Here is a 21,354-nt window from a genome sequence, read left to right on the forward strand (position 1 = left end):
AAGCCTATCGATAAGTGGAAAGTATTCATGACGATGACAATGATGATAATGAAACCGTCAAAGCTTGGCTTCTTATTGAATTACATGCATCAGATGTATTTGTGTCCCAATAAAACAATAACTATTCAAAACATTTTCCAGAATGTACTATCATTTTCACGGAATATGTTTGACAGTGTGTTCGGCAGGGCTTGTCGATTCTACTGCGAATTCCTATCACCAACGACCGTAGGAAACCGGATGCGTGTTTCCATGGGCACAGTCATTTGTTTCGCTATCTGTTATGAAACCACTGGAAAGCAGCTGGGGTACAGCGTTTGGCTTTCCACTGTCATTTTCAGCCGTTTTACACCATCTAGAAAACTGCGAACGGACGATATAGACCAAGTGAGCGCCAGAAGCTAACGCACTCGAACTAACGTGAGTTGACTGTGTCACTCAGTCTGCAATCAGGCTTGGGAATTATTAGCATGTACCGTAACTAGCTACTGGGACTAGCCTCCTACTGGACTGTTTTTACAGCAAGTTGTAATGCTGAGTGATTGGTTTCGAGGGAGGCTTGCAAGAAAAGGTTCATTGCCTTATTTATCTTGCTAGTTAGTTAGCAGTCAAGAGGCCGTTGTAAAGGCGTGACACGCACCTGGTTGGTATAATGTGTGGAATGTTCCAACAGGAATATGAACCAACAACTTCGTAAATGACACGGTTGCCAACAAACAACGCATGCAAAGTTATACAGCGGCGGAATACGAGACCGAGTGGGCTATTTCATTACGTTTTCACTCGCCTCGTTTATTCTGAAAAATGTCTCTGGTAGCCTATGGACAAACGTTAAGAATAAGCTACGTGGTTGAGTTGACGCCTATTCGGTAGCTAGTTCGTTAGGTGACTTGGTCATGCTACTTCGTATGCGTTGTTCGTTGGCAACCTTGTACTTTACGACGTTGTTGGGACGTTCCACAAAGTATACCCACCCTACACACCTGTGTTGCAATAAATAAATAAATAAAATGCGGTAGCATGCTGCATTTGTGTACAACAGCGATCAAACCATTAGGTCTCTCCTCAGTGTTGAAGCATTGTCTTGTTTTGTCCTTCAGGATGGCACACGACCTGAAATCATTGGCAGAGGACTTCAGACAGAAGAATAAAAGCTGTTTTATCCTTGGTGTCTCTGGAGAGACAGGCAAAGAGTTACTCAAAGAGATTGTGGAGAGGAAGCTCTTCTCGAGGATCACTGTCATCGGAAGGCGGCAGCTCACATTTGAAGGCGAAGCGTATGGGAACCTGGTAGGTGTGCGACTTGTCTTTATTGTCAGTGTATTGTCTTTTCAAGCAGGGCCTGTATGGTTCTGAGATGCAGAGTTTATTTCATGGGGACAGGATTTAGGATTTACCAATGCTGAGAGATCTTGCTTTCAAGTTATCCCTAGTCAATAATGGCACCAAATCACCTGTCTTATATTTAACACATTTTGTCCAATATCTCAAGATGGGGTCGTCATATTGTTATGACATTTTCAAGCAAAGCTGGTCCTGACCTTCCTGGGGCCCTAAGCAAAATTATGCTATGGGGCCCTCCTACCTGACCCGTGAGCCATGTAAACCATTTGCCATTGCCACAGTCACACCTGACACCCCAGTGCTCCCACTACAATCCTCCTTCCTTTAAAACAGTTTGCTCCATCTGTCGGTCTAAGAATAAGTATACCTATGCAGAACAGAATGAGGTATAAACAAACAATATTTATTGAATATGATATTTTATATAGAATCTTAAGACAAGTGAATATTAACATGAATAAGAAATTGTATAAAATAATCAAATATAATGAGATTTGTCTCTGCTGCCTGGTAATTAGTCCAGTCCTCACAATATTAGCTTTGCCTAAACAATGTAAATATAAGCCTATAGTCTATGGCTCAAAGTCAAATAAAACCTATACAGCTGTGTGATTAACTTTGGTTCCCTCAACAGCCTGGGCATTTTCAGCATCAGGATGGGCACCAGTCTATCTGGACTGTCTGGAATAAATTATGTCACATTGTTAGTTAAGCAGTCATTGACACATGCACTTCTGCTTTACAATCTTAAATGTTACTAAGTGTGTAAAACATTTGAATGTTTGATTTAAAATCGTACCATCAAAATATCTCTTCTGCACTTTCTTGAGGCAAAATCATCGTAGGACATGTGTTTCCCTACATCATGAGTTATGCTCATGATGGCCAGACCACTCAAAAGGTCCTGTGACATGGAAGACCTCCGGTAGCTTTTGATGAGGGTTAATTTAGAAAAGCTCCTCTCTGCCGATGTTACTGGTAGGGTGACCGCAATTCTTAGGGCTATCCAAAAGGTTAGGCTAGAGTTCCTCCAGGTTTTTCCTCGGAGAAAGGAAAGCAGCTCAAAAGGCAGTCATCTTATCTGATGGCAGATCAGTGAAATTCTGAATCTCATGTGCCAGATCCATTCCACTGATGTCACAGTCATCTCTGAAGGTTAGAGTGTTTTCAGCTTCCATGCAGTGAACCTTTAACATCTCCCTGGACATCTGAGAGGCAGTGCTGAAGTTCAGCAGCGCTCCATATTTGGTTTTCACCTGGTTGAGTGTTTCAAATCTCTCATCCATGGATGTCACAGCAGAGTTGACTTCAAAGGTTTTTCAGTGCATCAAGTCACTGGTTCATCAGGAGCCTCGTAGCTGAAATGCCTCTTGCTGTTTCTCAGTCTCTTCTCTTTCAGAACAGCCTCCACATTTGTTTCTTCACAAATGCTTTTGGCTGTTGTCTGAGCCTCAGAGAATCCAGTTTCCCGGTATGTAGTAAGGAAGGACTTTGCATTTGAGATCAAATTTGCTGCGATATCCAACTGCATTGAGGCGGATTGAAGGAGCTTGGTCACCTGGTTTGTCATTGTCAGTATCTCACACCATATGTCATTGTCAGTATCTCACACCATACGACACAGCAAATCAAGAAGCGGTAGGACGCAAATTCCTTTGGAAGTGCTTGTGCCTCCACTTTGGCCACAGGATCATTGATTGTCCTGAACCTCGGAAGCCTGTTACCTGTTGCATGAACACTTTGGAGCCTACTCTCCCATCTTGTCACTCCATGACTTCACGGCTATGTCCACATGTTTCTTAAAAACACTCCCATCTTTGTGTGCCCGCTGAAAAGAAGGCGTAGAGCTTTTGCACATGCCCCAAAAATAAAAACTGCATCTTTTTAGAGATTTGGCAGCATCTGCAATGACAAGATTCAGAGTATGTCCTCCACATGGGACAAACACGGCTCTAGGATTTTTCTTTTTTTGTTGTAGTCTGGCTTGTACTCCTTGGTGCTTGCCCTTCATGTTGGCCCCATTAACATAAGCTTGCCCTCTGCAATCTTCAAATGGAATCTTCAGCTCGTTCAGCTTATCTAAGATGACAGTGGACAGATTTCAAGCCTGTTGTAACCTCAACATTCACAAAGCCAAGGAAGTGCTCCTTTATCTCTGGCTTTCCCTTTAAAGCCACGCGTCTCAGAATAATGGACATTTGATCCCGGTGACTAATGTCAGCTGTACAGTCCAAGATAATGGAGCTTTGAGTCTCTTACTTGAGTCACTATTACTTCCAGAATCTTGTCACTTACAGTCTGTATCAGCTCATTCTGTGTGTGCTTCCCAAGGTAATGAGCATGTCTCTCCACATGTAATTTTGCTGAGATTTTCCATAACCGGGTAAAATATTGCCAGTAATTCAACCTCTTTTAAGAAGTTTCCATTATCTGTTTGTAGGAATTTGTCTGATGAACCCCTGAATGCTAGGTTTATTTCAGCCAGAGACTGGGTGATACTTACTAAAAGTGTAAGGACATCCCGCCATCTCTTTCTTTCTGCCTCCAACATTGTAATTTGTATCTGGTCAAGAGTCCGACTTAGGAGCAGATCAAGTTGTCTCCACTTAATCATATTGTCTGTGTGTTCAGGACTACCCTCATGGTGTTGATATTTGACCAGTGATTCACGCCTTTATTATTTTGTAGTCTTTTTTTCGTAGAAAAGAGCTTACAGCAAAAACGATACACAGTGTTGTTTTAGATTATGAAAGCCAGCTCCTGGTAATCCTTTCCCCAGTTGACAGCTGTCTCTGTAATAAGCCTGAATGGAAACCTCTTCTAGATTTGTATTTGGGGTAAGATCAATCCAGCCTAAAACCCCAAACAGCACAATGCAGGTGTAGAAGCACGGTGGCTAGGAAAAACTCCCTAGAAAGGCCAAAACCTAGGAAGAAACCTAGAGAGGAACCAGGCTATGTGGGGTGGCCAGTCCTCTTCTAGCTGTACCTGGTGGAGATTATAACAGAACATGGCCAAGATGTTCAAATGTTCATAAATGACCAGCATGGTCAAATAATAATAATCACAGGCAGAACAGTTGAAACTGGAGCAGCAGCACGGCCAGGTGGACTGGGGACGGCAAGGAGTCATCATGTCAGGTAGTGCTGAGGCATGGTCCTAGGGCTCAGGTCCTCCGAGAGAGAGAAGGAGAGAATTAGAGAGAGCATACTTAAATTCACACAGGACACCGGATAGGACAGGAGAAGTACTCCAGATATAACAAACTGACCCTAGCCCCCCAACACAAAATACTGCAGCATAAATACTGGAGGCTGAGACAGGAGGGGTCAGGAGACACTGTGGTCCCATCCGAGGACACCCCCGGACAGGGAGAAACAGGAAGGATATAACCCCACCCACTTTGCCAAAGCACAGTCCCCACACCACTAGAGGGATATCTTCAACCACCAACTTACCATCCTGAGACAAGGCCGAGTATAGCCCACAAAGATCTCCGCCACGGCACAACCCAATGGGGGGCGCCAACCCAGACAGGAAGATCACATCAGTGACTCAACCCACTCAAGTGACACACAGTAAGCCAGTGACTCAGACCCTGTAATAGGGTTAGAGGCAGAGAATCCCAGTGGAAAGAGGGCAACCGGTCAGGCAGAGACAGCAAGGGCGGTTCATTGCTCCAGAGCCTTTCCATTCACCTTCACACTCCTGGGCCAGACTATACTAATTCATATGACCATCTCCTCTACTGACAAACTTAAGCATAGCACCTGTAAATTATAGATAACAATACTATTTATTTTATCAGCTGCATCAGGCCCATTCAAACTGGTTCCCACAGATTTCCTTTTATACATTTTCAAATATAAAATACTATTTATACTATGGCTTGGCTGAATGCTTGATGGTTATTATTTACTGAGAGATGTGTATCCATATTGCCCAGTATGCCCAGCTAATCAACATTTTTAAATTCAATATATAAATCAATATCAATCCATTGCTTTCCATCTTGCATTAGTCCAGAGTTGTAACTAAAACCTTGACTGGGAGCCTAGATAATCATTGTCTTGTTTTAAAATTGTGTGCCTATGAGGAGTGCCATCACACCCATATATTGTCTGGACTGGTCCCCACAGAGGTTGCTGCTGGAAAGCGCGAGTTTCATTTCGTGCACGCGCATATGAACGCATTTTCACGCGTAACGCGGTTATCTTTTCCGAACTGCAGTTTATAAACACCGTTGACAGTTAGCGTCTTATCAAACGTAATGAGTAGTTGTATTTCACTCTCACTTTTGTCAGGCACAAAGTCACAGAACACAGCCTTTGGAAGTAGCTGGCTAGCAAGCAAGACAGTGACCGACCAAGAGATGCACTACCCAGCTAGGTTAACAAGACAGACTAGAGAAAGATGCACTGCCCAGCTAGGTTAACAAGACAGACTAGAGAAAGATGCACTGCCCAGCTAGGTTAGCAAGACAGACTAGAGAGAGATGCACTGCAAGCTACAGCACATCAACTTAACGTTAATGTTATTTGCTGACATCAAACTTGGAGAGGAGACAACACAAGTTTCTGATTGCTGTTCCCGCAATTTACTCTCATGGTGTTTTTCTTCTTCTCCATTTGTAACCAGAAGGATAGATCCGCTTCATCCTCTCATCGAAGTTGTAAACATTGACACCCGCTTTGACACGAGGGGGAGGCGGAGCCCCTTGCGTAATTTGCGGGGCCCTACGCAACATGCGTAGTGCGCATATAGGGCCGCCGTTTAAGGCTGATGTAGCCCAATATTGGACTAAAAGAGCCTAACGTTACTCCTTAGTCCAAGGACCTTGCATGTTATGTTTAAAGTGTGAATTGGCTTTGGAAACCAAAACAACCCAATACTCCATCTAAATGTGAATCAATACTCGATTGCGGTACAGTTAAAGAAAATATAAATCCCTCTACTTTCATATCACATCAAAATAATTTCACAAATGCAAAATACACACTTACTCTACACCACATATGTCAGAGTCAAGGCCCGCGGGCCACATCCGGCCCGCGAGAAGGTTTTTTACGGCCCCTGGGATGATCTTGATTTATTATTAGAACCGGCCCGCAGACCGCAGCAAGCCGGCAGCCCGCAGATCTTTTACACGCACCAATACTACATTTCCCACAATGCAACGGTGACGCACCGAGCAGTAGGCTGCTTCATTTCAATATTTATTGGCACAGCAGTTGTCAGCATCACAGTAAAATTTACTTTCAGATACCCATCAAAAATGGCAAAACGGAAGGTGGACACTGAGAACCGGGGGTTTCAAACAAGGTGGGAGTCGGAGTATTTGTTCACGGAGGTAGCTGGAAAACCTGTGTGTCTTCTGTGTGGAGAAAGTGTGGCGGTACTGAAAGAGTATAATCTGAGACGACATTATGAAACGAAACACGCGGACAAAAACAAGAATATGGACATGGAACAAAGGCTACAAAAGGCAGAGGAATTAAAACGAGGCCTCAAATCTCGACAGGCTCTGTTCAAAAAAGCCAAATCACAAGGCCAGGCTGCTGTCAAGGCCAGTTTTATTTTGGCAGAAGAGATCGCTAAATCAGCCTGGCCATTTACGGAGGGGGATTTCATCAAAAACTGCATGATTAAAGTTTGTGACGAAGTTTGCCCAGAAAAAGGCAACTCTTTTTAAATGTGAGTCTGAGCAGAAACACCATTGCCGAGAGAGTAGACCAGTTGTCCATCAATCTAAAAGAGCAGCTTGTGAAAAAGGGAAAAGATTTCATTGCATATTCCTTGGCTGTGGATGAGAGCACCGACATTTCTGACATTGCCCAGTTGTCAATTTTCATCCGCGGAGTGGACTCCAGCCTAAGCGTGACAGAGGAGTTTTTGGCTTTACGTCCTATGCATGGCACAACTACGGGGCATGATTTGTATGAAGAGGTGTCAAGATGTGTAAATGAGATGGAGCTGCCTTGGGAAAAACTCGTGGGTTTGACAACCGACGGAGCACCTGCGATGTGTGGACACAGGAGCGGACTGGTGACGAAGATACGGGAAAAGATGCAAGAGGAAAACGCGACAGGTGAGCTGACAGCTTATCATTGTATCATACACCAGGAAGCGTTGTGCGGTAAAGCCTTGAAAATGGAGCATGTAATGAGCATCATCACGCGCACAGTTAACTTTATCAGAGCCAAAGGTTTGAATCACCGCCAGTTCAAGGCATTTCTGACGGAGTTAGAAACGGAGCATGGTGATTTGCCTTATCACACAGAGGTGCGATGGCTAAGCCAGGGAAAGGTGCTTCAAAGATGTTTCGAGCTTCGTGAGGAGATTTGTCTGTTCTTGGACAGCAAAGGGAAAGACACAACACAACTCCGAGACGAAATGTTTCTGTGTGAAATGGCTTTTCTGTGTGACATTACGAGTCATCTGAATGCAATGAACTTGCAGCTGCAGGGTCGGGATCGTGTCATCTCTGATATGTACAGTACAGTGAAGGCATTTAAAACCAAACTGACTCTGTGGGAGACGCAGATGCGGAAAGAAAATTTGAGCCACTTTCCCAGCTGCCAGACCATGAAAGAGAAGCTCTCTACCAGTGCGTTCCCGAGCGCACAGTTGGCTGATAAAATAGGTATGCTTGCCGCTGACTTTCGACGCCGATTTGCTGACTTTGAAGCACAAAAAGCAGGTTGGAACTGCTCGGTAACCCATTTGCTGTTGACGTGGAAAGCTCACCACCAAACCTCCAAATGGAGTTGATTGACCTCCAATGCAATGATGCACTGAGGGCAAAATATGCGGCAGTGGGTGCTGCGGAGTTCGCCCGTTTCCTCCCGACACAATGCCCCAGCTGCGCATCCAGGCTGCTCAAACGTTGTCTATGTTTGGCAGCACATACCTGTGTGAACAACTGTTTTCTTTGATGAACTTGAACAAAACATCACACAGAAGTCGACTTACTGCTGAACACCTCCACTCAATTCTGAGGATTTCCTCAGCTCAGAGCCTTACCCCGAACATTGATGAACTTGTGGAAAAGATGGGACACCACCAAGTATCACCCTCAACCTCAAACAAGTGAACATTACTGTGCAATCACATATTTAGAGTTTTTACTCAGTTCAAGTTTAAAAGTTAAAGTTTAATATTTGTTTTCACTGCATGTTACTTCTCCTTAAACAAAGTGTTGTTTTTGATTAATAGATTTTTGCACTTTATTTTATTGTATTTCAATCCAATTATATTTTTAAAATATTTCAGTTGAGTGGATGATAGAAAATTGCTATTATTGTTTTTTTCTTTGAAGTAAATTTAGCCCACTTTTGCTAAAATAGAAAATATAGGCTACTGATGGTGCCTTGAATACCGGTTTCTTTCATTTAATGTTCATGTTATGGGGATTTTTATATAAAGGAAATTTGTCTTTTGTGTCTGTTGAAAATTAAAGATTACTGACAGAGCCATAAGAAAATATTGCTTTATTTATCTGATCATATTGGAATATATTTGTTAGGTTTTCAGTAGGTTCAATTAGGTTCACTAGACTATATGCGTCATTTAAAAAAATTTCAATGAACATTCGAACAGTCCGGCCCTCGGCTTGTAGCTAAATTTTTTATTTGGCCCTCCATCCATTTGACTTTGACACCCCTGCTCTACACTGTTAACAATTTCAGCCAACAGTTTTTGTCAGTGACAACACGGTGGCCCGTTCCTGTAGGTTCATGCTCTACAACATCCGCAGAGTACGACCCTGCCTCACACAGGAAGCGGCGCAGGTCCTAATCCAGGCACTTGTCATCTCCCGTCTGGATTACTGCAACTCGCTGTTGGCTGGGCTCCCTGCCTGTGCCATTAAACCCCTTCAACTCATCCAGAACGCCGCAGCCCGTCTAGTGTTCAACCTTCCCAAGTTCTCTCACGTCACCCCGCTCCTCCGCTCTCTCCACTGGCTTCCAGTTGAAGCTCGCATCCGCTACAAGACCATGGTGCTTGCCTACGGAGCTGTGAGGGGAACGGCACCTCAGTACCTCCAGGCTCTGATCAGGCCCTACACCCAAATAAGGGCACTGCGTTCATCCACCTCTGGCCTGCTCGCCTCCCTACCACTGAGGAAGTACAGTTCCCGCTCAGCCCAGTCAAAACTGTTCGCTGCTCTGGCTCCCCAATGGTGGAACAAACTCCCTCACGACGCCAGGACAGCGGAGTCAATCACCACCTTCCGGAGACACCTGAAACCCCACCTCTTTAAGGAATACCTAGGATAGGATAAAGTAATCCTTCTCACCCCCCCTCTCTCCCCCCTTAAAATATGTAGATATTTTGCACTATTGTAAAGTGGCTGTTCCACTGGATGTCATAAGGTGAATGCACCAATTTGTAAGTCGCTCTGGATAAGAGCGTCTGCTAAATGACTTAAATGTAAATGTAAATGTAAACAACACGTTTGTGTCGTCGGTCTTCCGTTTACACACGGGTTCAGAGACGCAGATCGCACTGTTTTCCATAAACAAGCTATGTAACGTGGAAATATGACCATGTGGGAACCCTAACCCTATAAAAGGCATGTATCAACTTAACCTTTATTTATTTATTTTTGTATAATTTCTCACCGATATGAAATATAAGGGCCTTGTGCTTCCAAAACTGTTCCACGAGCGCATGATGCGTGTTGATGTTCTGACCGAGCGTTGCGGCTCTTAACAAAACTACACCCTAAAAGAGATGCCTTCATCCAATGACTCATACTCACTCAAACGTGACACCCTCAGGACTTACCCATATTTCTAGGCAATACAGTGTCACATCGCTCTTTCTCTGGTAGGTTGAGGAATACCCATTGCAAAGAGCAAATAAGAACACACCGATTTCGCAGGTTTGACAAAAAGGGCTGTTCCCACAGATTTCAACATTCTTTGCACGGCACTTGCTTTTCGGATTTTTCGACATGGGTAACAACTGTCACATTTATGTTTTCAAATGATTCATTGTTTTTGTAGAATTCATTGTTCTGTCCTCTTTCAGGTGCAGGAGGTGGTGGACTTCGAGAAACTGAATGACTATGCTGCAGCATTCCAAGGGCATGATGTTGGCTACTGCTGCCTGGGAACGACCAAAGCCAAAGCAGGGGCTGTGAGTTCATGGCCAATGATATAGAAACCCCCTGTGAACATGTACCACCAGGGTCAAAAGAAAGAGGATTTTGACACCCACCATCTCAGATTTTTCTGAAATAATTTTTGTTTTTTGAAACATAAGATTAGCATTCGGGCAACATTATTTTATTTAAAAATATTTTTTGGTCTCAGCTAATTGATTGCATCCAATTTGGCCATTTTTAACTTCTAGGATTCATATATTTTAACTATGATTTATCCAATGATCAAAAGCCACCTACAGACACCCCACACCAAGTATATACTCTGCTCAAAAAAAAGGGAACACTAAAATAACACATCCTAGATATGAATGAATGAAATATTCTTATTGAATACTTTTTTCATTACATAGTTGAATGTGCTGACAACAAAATCACACAAATTATCAATGGAAATCAAATGTATCAACCCATGGAGGTCTGGATTTGGAGTCACACTCAAAATTAAAGTGGAAAACCACACTACAGGCTGATCCAACTTTGATGTAATGTCCTTAACACAAGTCAAAATGAGGGTCAGTAGTGTGTGTGGCCTCCACGTGCCTGTATGACCTCCCTACAACGCCTGGGCATGCTCCTGATGGGGTGGCGGATGGTCTCCTGAGGGATCTCCTCCCAGACCTGGAGTAAAGCATCCGACAACTCCTGGACAGTCTGTGGTGGATGGAGCGAGACATCATGTCCAAGATGTGCTCAAATGGATTCAGGTCTGGGGAACGGGCGGGCCAGTCCATAGCATCAATGCCTTCCTCTTGCAGGAACTGCTGACACTCTAGCCACATGAGGTCTAGCATTGTCTTGCATTAGGAGGAACCCAGGGCCAACCGCACCAGGGGTCTCACAAGGGGTCTGAGGATCTCATCTCGGTACCTAATGGCAGTCAGGCTACCTCTGGCGAGCACATGGAGAGCTGTGCGGCCCCCCAAAGAAATTCCACCCCACACCATGACTGACCCACCGCCAAACCGGTCATGCTGGAGGATGTTGCCGGCAGCAGAACGTTCTCCACGGCGTCTACAGACTCTGTCACGTGCTCAGTGTGAACCTGCTTTCATCTGTGAAGAGCACAGGGCACCAGTGGCGAATTTTCCAATCTTGGTGTTCTCTGGCAAATGCCAAACGTCCTGCACAGTGTTGGGCTGCAAGCACAACCCCCACCTGTGGACGTCGGGCCCTCATACCACCCTCATGGAATCTGTTTCTGACCGTTTGAGCAGACACATGCACATTTGTGGCCTGCTGGAGGTCATTTTGCAGGGCTCTGGCAGTGCTCCTCCTTGCACAAAGGCGGAGCTAGCGGTCCTGCTGCTGGGTTGTTGCCCTCCTACGGCCTCCTCCACATCTCCTGATGTACTGGCCTGTCTCCTGGTAGCGCCTCCATGCTCTGGACACTACGCTGACAGACACAGCAAACCTTCTTGCCACAGCTTGCATTGATGTGCCATCCTGGATGAGCTGCACTACCTGAGCCACTTGTGTGGGTTGTAGACTCCGTCTCATGCTTCCACTAGAGTGAAAGCACCGACAGCATTCAAAAGTGACCAAAACATCAGCCAGGAAGCATAGGAACTTAGAAGTGGTCTGTGGTCACCCCCTGCAGAACCACTCCTTTATTGGGGGTGTCTTGCTAAATGCCTATAATTTCCACCTGTTGTCTATTCCATTTGCACAACAGCATGTGAAATGTATTGTATTGCCCCCCCCCAGTTCAGATAAATTATTAATTAAAGCTATGTTTAGTCCTGACCTACATCCTTCTGACCACGAGATGGTGCTGTTCTTGCTATTAGGTGAAAAAGTTAGGTAATTTGGGTGAACTATCCCTTTAATATTGAGGGGAGTTGTATTGTTTATTTATTTTATCCCCTAATAGCATAAACGGCACCATCCAGTGGTCAGAACCTGGTAATATCAGGATGTAGGATGGGACATAAACCTAACAATTTCAGACTAAATTATCTGAACAGAAAAAAAATCACTATCAAATTCACTGAGAATACATTACATAGAATGAAGAAACAGCTCAATACTACTTCTCTGACGTAGAGAACTGATACTATATAGTCGTTGTTGGGATTGGCGGGGGGTGTTAGGGGTCCGTTGATGTCTTTTGACTATTATTTTAGATTTCTCATTTGTTCCAAATCGGATGTTAGATGCTATATTTATTGGATATTATATGAATCCTATAAATTACAAAGGGCCAATTGGGTGCAGTCAATCATCTTAATTTCTCAGCGATCAAATTATATTTCAATAAAATAATGACGCAGAAATTCTTATGTTTCTAACTACAGAAACGATTCCAGAACAATCGGAGATGGTGGGTGTCATGACTTGCTGAAAGGACATTGAACGACCCACCATAAACAACCTGCTTGGATCATGTGGTCAAATGCAGATTAATGTACACATATTTTCTCTTATCTTTCTGTCGTTGTAGGATGGATTCATCCGTGTTGACCATGACTACGTCCTGAAGTCAGCGGAGCTCGCCAAGGCAGGGGGCTGCTCTCACTTCAACCTGGAGTCTTCTAAAGGGGCTGACAAAACCAGTCGTTTTCTCTATCTCAAAGTGAAGGTAATAACCAAAATGTTCACCTGAGTAAAGATACCTCATTTATAGCCTTTCATAAGGCCTCTTTCAGCCTCTCTCGTAAAGCTACATGATGAAGTGCTGCATATTGTTTGGTTAATGCAGATGTTTTCTTCTCCAGGGACAAGTGGAGGCAGACATTGAGCCGTTGGGCTTCGAGAGGTATTCCATCTATCGCCCTGCGTAAGTCTCATTTGCATTAGTCACGTGTAAAAAAATATTTCTTAGCGGAAATGACTCACTTGTTCAGTACCTTATCAGTCATGGCAAAATAAATGGTGACCATAGGTGAATATCTCACACCAATGTCATGATTAGCAATATACACATTTCTCCAGTGATCACATGATGTAAACACAGTGTTTACTCTGAGATATTTTGATACTGTAAGTTATTTCACTTGTAACAACTCAACTGAATTATTTTTCTCTTGTTTTTCCTCCCAGGGTGCTGATGGTCGACAGGCAGGAGAGCCGGCCTGCTGAATGGTTTGCCAGGAAGGTCCTGGGCCCTTTTTCCTCCATGTTTCCCACAGCGATGTCCATCCCCATCCAATCACTGACCAGGGCCATGGTGGCCAACACACTGATCCCTGCAGGGGAGAAAGTGGAGATCCTGGAGAATAAAGCCATCTATGACTTGGGGAAGGCCCCAGAGAAATGAGGGACAGGGAAGAGGGAAGGTGTGTCTCAATAGCTTCATTTCCTCATCCCCTTTTCTCCATAAACCACTGATGTGGTTATACCGCCACTGGTCTGCCTGGGCATGAATGTCAAGGGAACTCCTATCCAGTCCTTTCACCCATCAGTGCTAATGAAGGAAAGGTCTTGAGGAAATGTGAGTATTGGGAGCTCAGCCAGAGACTGACGGTGAAGTGTGTTGTGCTACTGCCATTTCATGTGATGGTGCTTCTTCTTCATGACAATATATTTTCTGCTAACAACTTCCTTTGAAAGCATGTAGAAGGGTTGACGACAAGTATAAAGTTGAATTTCTAGAGCTATGCAGGTGCTCAGAGCGCATGGTTAAGCGTTCAAAGCTTCGTTGGCTTCAACTTGAGGTTCCTTTCAACCATGATAGTCAACACGGTAGCTAGCTCGAGCTCTGTTTCTCTGGGAATGAGTCCAAAGGGGGATGTTTCCTTATGAAAAGTACCATTTTCAAAGCTCTTCATGGGTAATGAAAATAAGATATGATTGGGAAATGGTGATGTAATTATGAATACTGAAATATGCCTTGTCTTTGTATCCCAAGTGCTCTTTCCGAGTGTAGACTATTTTTGTGGTCAACAAGGAGTTCGCTGAAGAGGAAACAGACTGGCACAGAGGCTACAATCGGTTTAATATATTAGGTGGAGAGGGAAATGTATTGGACTGGTTCTTCTGGGTCCAAAACGGTAACTCCTCAAAACGGTTTAGTTAGTAGAAGCTCTTCCATCCAGCCTACAGCGTTCATGCTATTTTATGTAAGACCAAGTTCTTAACCACTTTGAAAAATGATGCACTTACTTGAAGCAAGAGTATATTTTCCACAAGACGACCATTGGAGAGGGATTTTAAGGAAATATGTCTGACTTGTCTTTGATCACTTTTGTTTTCTGAGCAATTCTAAGCATGTAATTGAATCAGGGGTTATGTTGTTCACACTCATATTGACTTGGATTTTTATACAGGCATTATGTAAATGCTATGTATTTAAGTGGTCTATGCTTTTGTGTTACATTAAACAATGATGTAGTGGGCAGTAAAACTTTGTATATACAGTATATAGCTCACATTTGACTTAAGACTGTAATTAGCCCATTAACTGACTCCATAAGATAAATAGCAATATGCAAGAACACTATAGCTGAGTTACAGTAATAGGCAATGAACAAATGTCTGAGAATGGAATTCTAAATACAAGTGTATTTAATTACTTTGTAAACTGAATGATAACATAAAAGGCATACGCTTAAGTTACAAAGCATTACAAGGCATTACTCTAAGCATGGTCAGAGAGAAAGAAATGGCCATGGCCTATTGGAGAGAAAGAGTGCAGGTATCTCACCAGTGCAGGTCAGAAACGTAAGAGAAAGAGACAATTAATCTACGACCCTTTTATAAGCATCTGAGTTGTTAGGATTCAAAATCTGAGTTGTTGACCAATAGTATTACTGTAATTCAGCCCTATGTGATGTAATCACAACAGAACTGCTTCTCAGAGGTGAGACACTGGGGGTTAGCAAGATCACAGAGACTGTTTAAATCCAATTTTATGCATCACATGCACCAAATAGAACAGGTATTTGGTATTTCACCTTCCAGTGAAATCCTTACTTTACAAGCCCTTAACCAACAATGCAGTTTAAAATAAATTACAATGAAATAAGACAATTAAAGAGCATCAGTAAAATAATAATAGCGAGGCTATATACAGGGGGTACCAGTACAGAGTCAATGTGTGGTGGCACCAGTTAGTCAAGATAATATGTACATGTAGAGTTATTAAAGTGACTATGCATAGATAAGAGTGTAGCAGCAGTGTAAAAAGGAGGGGGGAATGCAAATAGTCTGGGTAGCCATTTGATTAGATGTTCAGGAGTCTTATTGCTTGAGGGTAGAAGTTGCTTAGAAGCCTCTTGGACCTAGACTTGGTGCTATGGTACCGCTTACCATGTGGTAGCAGAGAAAACAGTGTGGCTGGAGTCTTTGACAATTTTGGGGGCCTTCCTCTGACATAGAGGTCCTGGATGGCAGGAAGCTTGGCCCCAGCGATGTACTGGGCACTAACATACGCACTAACATCTGTAGTGTCTTGCGGTCTGAGGCCGAGCAGTTGCCATACGAGTGCAGCTGTAGAACCTTTTGTGGATCTGAGGACCCATGCCAAATCTTTTTAGTCTCCTGAAGGGGAATAGTCGTGCCCTCTTCACGACTGTCTTGGTGTGTTTGGACCTTGTTAGTTTGTTGATGTGTATACCAAGGAACTTGAACCTGCAGCCCTGTCAATGAGCCTGTGAATGAGAATGAGGCATGCTTGGTCCTCCTTTTCCTGTAGTCCACAATCATTTCCTTTGTCTTGATCACTTTGAGGGAGAGGTTGTTTGCTATGTGGTTCCAGGACAGGTCTCTGACCTCCCCATAGGCTATCTCGTCATTGTCGGAGATCAGGCAATGTTGTGTCATCAGCAGTCTTAATGATGGTGTTGGAGTCGTGCCTGGCCGTGCAGTCATTAGTGAACAGAGAGTACAGGAGGGGACTAAGCACACACCCCTGAGGGGCCCCCATGTTGAGGATCCGTGTGGCGGATGTGTTGTTACCTACCCTTACCACCTGGGGGTGGCCCGTCAGGAAGTCCAGGATCCAGTTGCGGAGGGAGGTGTTTAGTCCCAGCATCCTTAGCTTAGTGCCCTCAAAGATCATCACTATGGTGTTGAATGCAGAGCTGTAGTCAATGAATAGCATTCTCACTAACACCAGAGTAAATTCTTGTATTCAGTTGATATGGCACTTCGGGGGCTGCCCTACAAAATTGTCTTGAACACATTGATTCTGCATCAGAACTGTTTACAACTGGACAGCCAGCACTGTAGTCATTCAGACCAGCAGTTCTTGGTCCTAGCAGCATCACTTCAGCAGTGTCCTTTTGGTGGGTAGCATTGTCTTCTTTAGACATGCAAATGTCCGTAGTTAGCACCTTTCCTGCAAGCTAGAAAGGAGTGCTCCATTCTTTTGTAAACTAATTAACATGTTTTTCCGATTGTTCAATAGCAACTTCTGATGTGGTTTTATCAGTAATGAATATAAAAGATACAGTATAAAAAAAAATACAAAAAACATACTCCTCCCCTGAGAAATTACATTTGCCTTGGAAATAGCAATTTTGTAATTGTAAAACTCGGGAATTTTAAACTGAAAATATAATTAACATTTTAGGTGTTTAGGTCTAGCAATTTGAAAATTCAATGTATTAGCATCTCAGTTTACAGGAACCAACATTAGTATACCAATGGTGAAAGTTTAAAGGCCATGTTGTGACATGACTACATTGGCCTTAACCAGATGCACCACACAGGAAAACAAACTATTATTTGTGTTAACAGGAGCCATTACACTTTGTGTCAAAGAAAGCCCATTTACAAAAGTAACCTACAGCCATCACGAATGGATATAACAATTGAGTTGCAAAGGAAGAAATGGCTATCACATCATTGTCAAATAATCAACATCCTAAATTTTAGGAGAAAGCTCAAAATCTGCCTTATTGTAATGACGACACTGGGAGACGGGAAGTCAGTACAGGTAGTGAGTTAAATAAACGGAACAAAGCAAGACAAGTGTAGCGTACGTCATGGAACATTTATTACTGCCTGGGGAATAGACTTAAGGGAGTGCCAGATATAGGGGATAGGCAGATATAATGAGAAGAGAAATGGAGTCCAGGTGAGCCTAATTATGAGGAGCAGGTGCGCGTAAGGATGTTGCCAGGACCGGTCGTTAGTAAACCTGCAACGCTGGAGGGGAGACATGACAGGAACCACCGGCCTGAGAAGGGAGACATAAAAGGTCAGATGCGGTAGTCTCTGGGGAGCTGTAACCTATAAGTCACCTCATTGACCCTCCGGAGAATCTTAAACTGTCCCACAAACCGGGGGCTCAGCTTCTTGCAGGGCAGGCAGAGTGGTAGGTTCCCGGTAGAGAGCCAGACATGATCACCAAGATGGAACACGGGGAGTCGGTCTGCCTGCTTCTTCTGATGGTGGACGGCGCACTGGAGTCTCACGTGAGCGTCGCTCCACACTTCTGCACGCCTAAACCACTCATCTGCCGCTGAAGCTTCGGTCTGGCCTGGGGTCCACGGAGCCAGGGCCGGCTAATAGGGAGTCAGCCCGGTGGAGGAGTGATGTAACGAATCCTGGGCATACTCCGCCCATGGAAGGAATTGGGCCCCCTCCCCCCTGCCAGTCCTGTCAGTGTCTCCTGAACCTCCCCAGCGCCTGGTTCATCCTCTCCACCTGCCTGTTTGACTGAGGCCTATACCCAGAAGTGAGGCTGACTGTGACCCTGAGCTTCTCCGAAAAGGCTCTCCATACCCTAGATGTGAATTGGGGGCCACGGTTGGAGACGATGTCCTCCGGAAGGCCATAATGCCGGAAGACCTGCTGAAACAGTGCCTCATTAACCTGGAGAGTGGTAGGGAGGCTAGAGGGATGAAACAAAATTCTGTCCCCAACCACCAGAATGGTGGTGAAACCGTCAGAGGGGAGATCGGTAACAAAAGTCAATGGACACATGAGACCAGGGACACTGAGGCACAGGAAGGGGGAGGAGTTTCCATGCTGGAGCGTGCCGGGAGACTTTGTTTGGGCACACAGAACAGGAGTTGATGTAGAGTGTAACGTCCTGCGGCAAGGTGGGACACCAATATTTTTCGGAGAGCAATTGTATAGTACGGGTGATCCCAGGATGTCCAGTGACACAGCTGTGTGTGCCCAGGTCAATAGTTTCTCCCTTATCCCAGTGGCAACGTAGATGCGCTCAGGTAGTGGGAGCAGGTGTCCTTCTCCAGAGCCTGGCGAAGTCCACATCTACGTCCCAGAGCACAGGAACTATGACAAGAGGAACACAGGTCCTCTGGCATTCGGGTGACCAGTCTGATTCTCATCCTCAACCATGAGGGTGGGGTTATGGCATTGGAGCCATGGGAGGCCAAGGATGATCTTGTGAGCTGGTGCACTAGTAATGAGGGGGATGTTTTCCTGATGAATGGACTCCACGGTGAGTGGTGTGTGATGAGAGCGGGTATGAGGGGGATGTTCAGAGAGGCAGCAAGGGTCTAGTCAAGTTTCCCACGGCACCGGAATCCACTGTCGCTGTAGAAACAGTACGTGAGGGACAGCCAGCTTGTGTGAGCGACACTGAAAAGGGTTTAGCAGAAACGGATGAAGATGGGATAGTCACACCTTCCCAAGGAGGTGGAAAATCACGTGACCATCCCCCTCATGGATTCCGGGTTGGGATGTACCAGACACTGCTGAAGCTGGTGCCCCCCATTGACCACAATAGAGACGGAGCCTCAGCTGTCTCTGCGTCGCTCCGCTTAGAGGCGTGTGACCCCTACCTCCAAAGGTTCAGGCTCTGCTACAGAGTGTTCACTGAGGGAGAGAAGCAATGTGGGTACCAACGCACCCGAAGTAGGTTATCCAACCTGATGGCTATCGATGAGTGCAGCCAAGGAGAGGTTGTCGTCAGGACATGCCAGTTCCGTTTGACCTCCTCGCACAGTCCTCTTATGAATAGCGTATGGAGTGCTCCCTCATTCCATCGACTGGATGCTGTGACAGTCCGGAAGGTGAGCGCGTACTCGGCAGTGGTCTGGTCATTCTGCCCTAGTTGGAGTAGGCACTCACCCCTCTCTCTGTCCTCCAGTGGATGATAAAAAAATAGCTCTGAACAGAGCCATGAACCCCTCTTACAAAGCCAGCCCCTCCTCTCCCAGACGTCCGTAACCCACTCCAACGCCCGCCCAGTCAGCAGAGAAATTACCGTGGCAACCTTTGACTTCTCTGTGGTTGAGGCTCCCATCTGATCCGCAGAATAGAGGGAGCACTGGAGAAGGAAGCCACGGCATTTAGATGGGGTTACATCGTATTTATCCAGAAGGGACAAACGGGCATCGCTGACCTGGGCAGACTGCTGAATAGACTGATGTGCTGTGTCGCTGGGTCGACTGGTGGCAGAGTATCCTCCGCCAGTGGAAGGCAACACCTTGCAGGCATGTTGACGACTGCAAAGAACCTCATCCATAGCCATCCCCAGTTGCGTCAGCTGGTTGTGGTGCATACAAAGTAGGTTTCCCTGTTCGTCGACCATCTGGGAGAGGTCCTCATTTCCTGCTGCTTCCATTTGTTGAGGCTGTGTTCTGTAACAATGACACTGGGAGATGGGAAGCAAGTGCAGGTAGTGAGTTTAATAATAACCGTAACAGAACGCATTACAGGACACAAGTGTAGCGTACGGACATGGAACAACATTAATACTGCCTGGGGAATAGACCTAAGGCAGTGCCAGATGTATCATACAAATTCTAATTCATAACATATCATATGACATTGATGATGGACATCTACAAATTAATTGTAAGTCGCTCTGGATAAGAGCGTCTGCTAAATGACTTAAATGTAAATGTAAATGTAATACATACCCTAAAAAACGTAGTATATCATACTAAATGGAGTGTCTCGGATTTACAAAAAGAATAATACGAAATGCTCTGAGACCAGGTTGTTGCTTTGTTCAGTGCTAGTTACCTGTGCAAATTGCGATACTCAACAGGGTAAGAATGCTCCAAGTTTACTACAGGTTTTCAACAGGTATGCAGCTAGTTGACCAGTCCAACAGAAATACTCAGGTATGTGTCTCCCTGCCCAAAGATGGCACCAATTAATATTGACTTGAGCAATGAGACCAGAGGGTATGCCCAGGTTAGCCTCCTCAAGCCTGGGGTAGACAGATCCTCTCCGAGGGGTTTAATCATAGGATGAGTGACTCCAGTGGTTTCAATTCAAGGGAAACTGCCACTACACATCTGGTTGCTATGGATTCACCCAGGACGAAGGAACATTTTGTAACTACAAGCCAAGCTTTCAGGCAGAGAAACATTATCATTTGGAAGTGGTGGGTCAGCCCTTAGAGCAGGGATCATCTACTAGATTCATCCGTGGGCTGTTTTTTCTTGAGCGGATGGTCCGGCGGGCCAGAACATAATTAAGAAATAAGGCCTTAGGGTGTGTGGACAGTGCATTGGGAAAGTATTCAGACCCCTTCCCGTTTTCCACATTTTGTTACATTACGGAAATATCACATTTCCACTAGTATTTAGACTATTTACTCAGTACTTTGTTGAAGCACCTTTGGCAGCGATTACAGCCTCGAGTTTTCTTGGGTATGACGCTACAAGTGTGGCACACCTGTACTTGGGGACTTTCTGACATTCTTCTCTGCAGATCTTCTCAAGCTCTGTCAGGTTGTATGGGGAGTGTTTCTGCACAGCTTTTTTCACGTCTCTCCAGAGATGTTCGATCGGGTTCAAGTCCGGGGTCTGGCTGGGCCACTCAAGGACATTCAGAAACTTATCCCGAAGACACTCCTGTATTGTCTTTGCTGTGTGCTTAGGGTCGTTGTCCTGTTGGAAGGTGATTCTTTGCATTCAGCCCAAAGAGTTTAATATTGGTTTCATCAGACCAAAGAATCTTGTTTTTCA

At 44.8% G+C, this 21,354-nt stretch overlaps 1 protein-coding gene and 1 pseudogene across 2 annotated transcripts; both read left to right on the plus strand.

Moving 5' to 3' along the window:
• The first annotated feature begins 202 nt into the window (after positions 1-202).
• On the plus strand, positions 203-14,852 carry htatip2 (HIV-1 Tat interactive protein 2). 2 transcript variants are annotated; one of them, XM_046348531.1, is made up of 6 exons: positions 203-420; positions 1,101-1,290; positions 10,381-10,488; positions 12,957-13,094; positions 13,231-13,292; positions 13,556-14,852. In XM_046348531.1, the coding sequence occupies exons 2-6, from the start codon at positions 1,102-1,104 to the stop codon at positions 13,770-13,772; spliced, it is 714 nt and encodes a 237-aa protein (XP_046204487.1). In that variant the 5' UTR covers positions 203-420; position 1,101; the 3' UTR covers positions 13,773-14,852. The 2 variants fall into 2 exon arrangements, with proteins under 2 accessions (XP_046204487.1, XP_046204488.1); XM_046348532.1 differs by lacking the exon at positions 203-420 and adding an exon at positions 437-571.
• Positions 6,620-8,437, plus strand: LOC124035108 (annotated as a pseudogene).
• Positions 14,853-21,354: the final 6,502 nt, after the last annotated feature.

Source organism: Oncorhynchus gorbuscha, linkage group LG05 (assembly GCF_021184085.1).
Source record: "Oncorhynchus gorbuscha isolate QuinsamMale2020 ecotype Even-year linkage group LG05, OgorEven_v1.0, whole genome shotgun sequence".
NCBI lineage: Eukaryota > Metazoa > Chordata > Actinopteri > Salmoniformes > Salmonidae > Oncorhynchus > Oncorhynchus gorbuscha.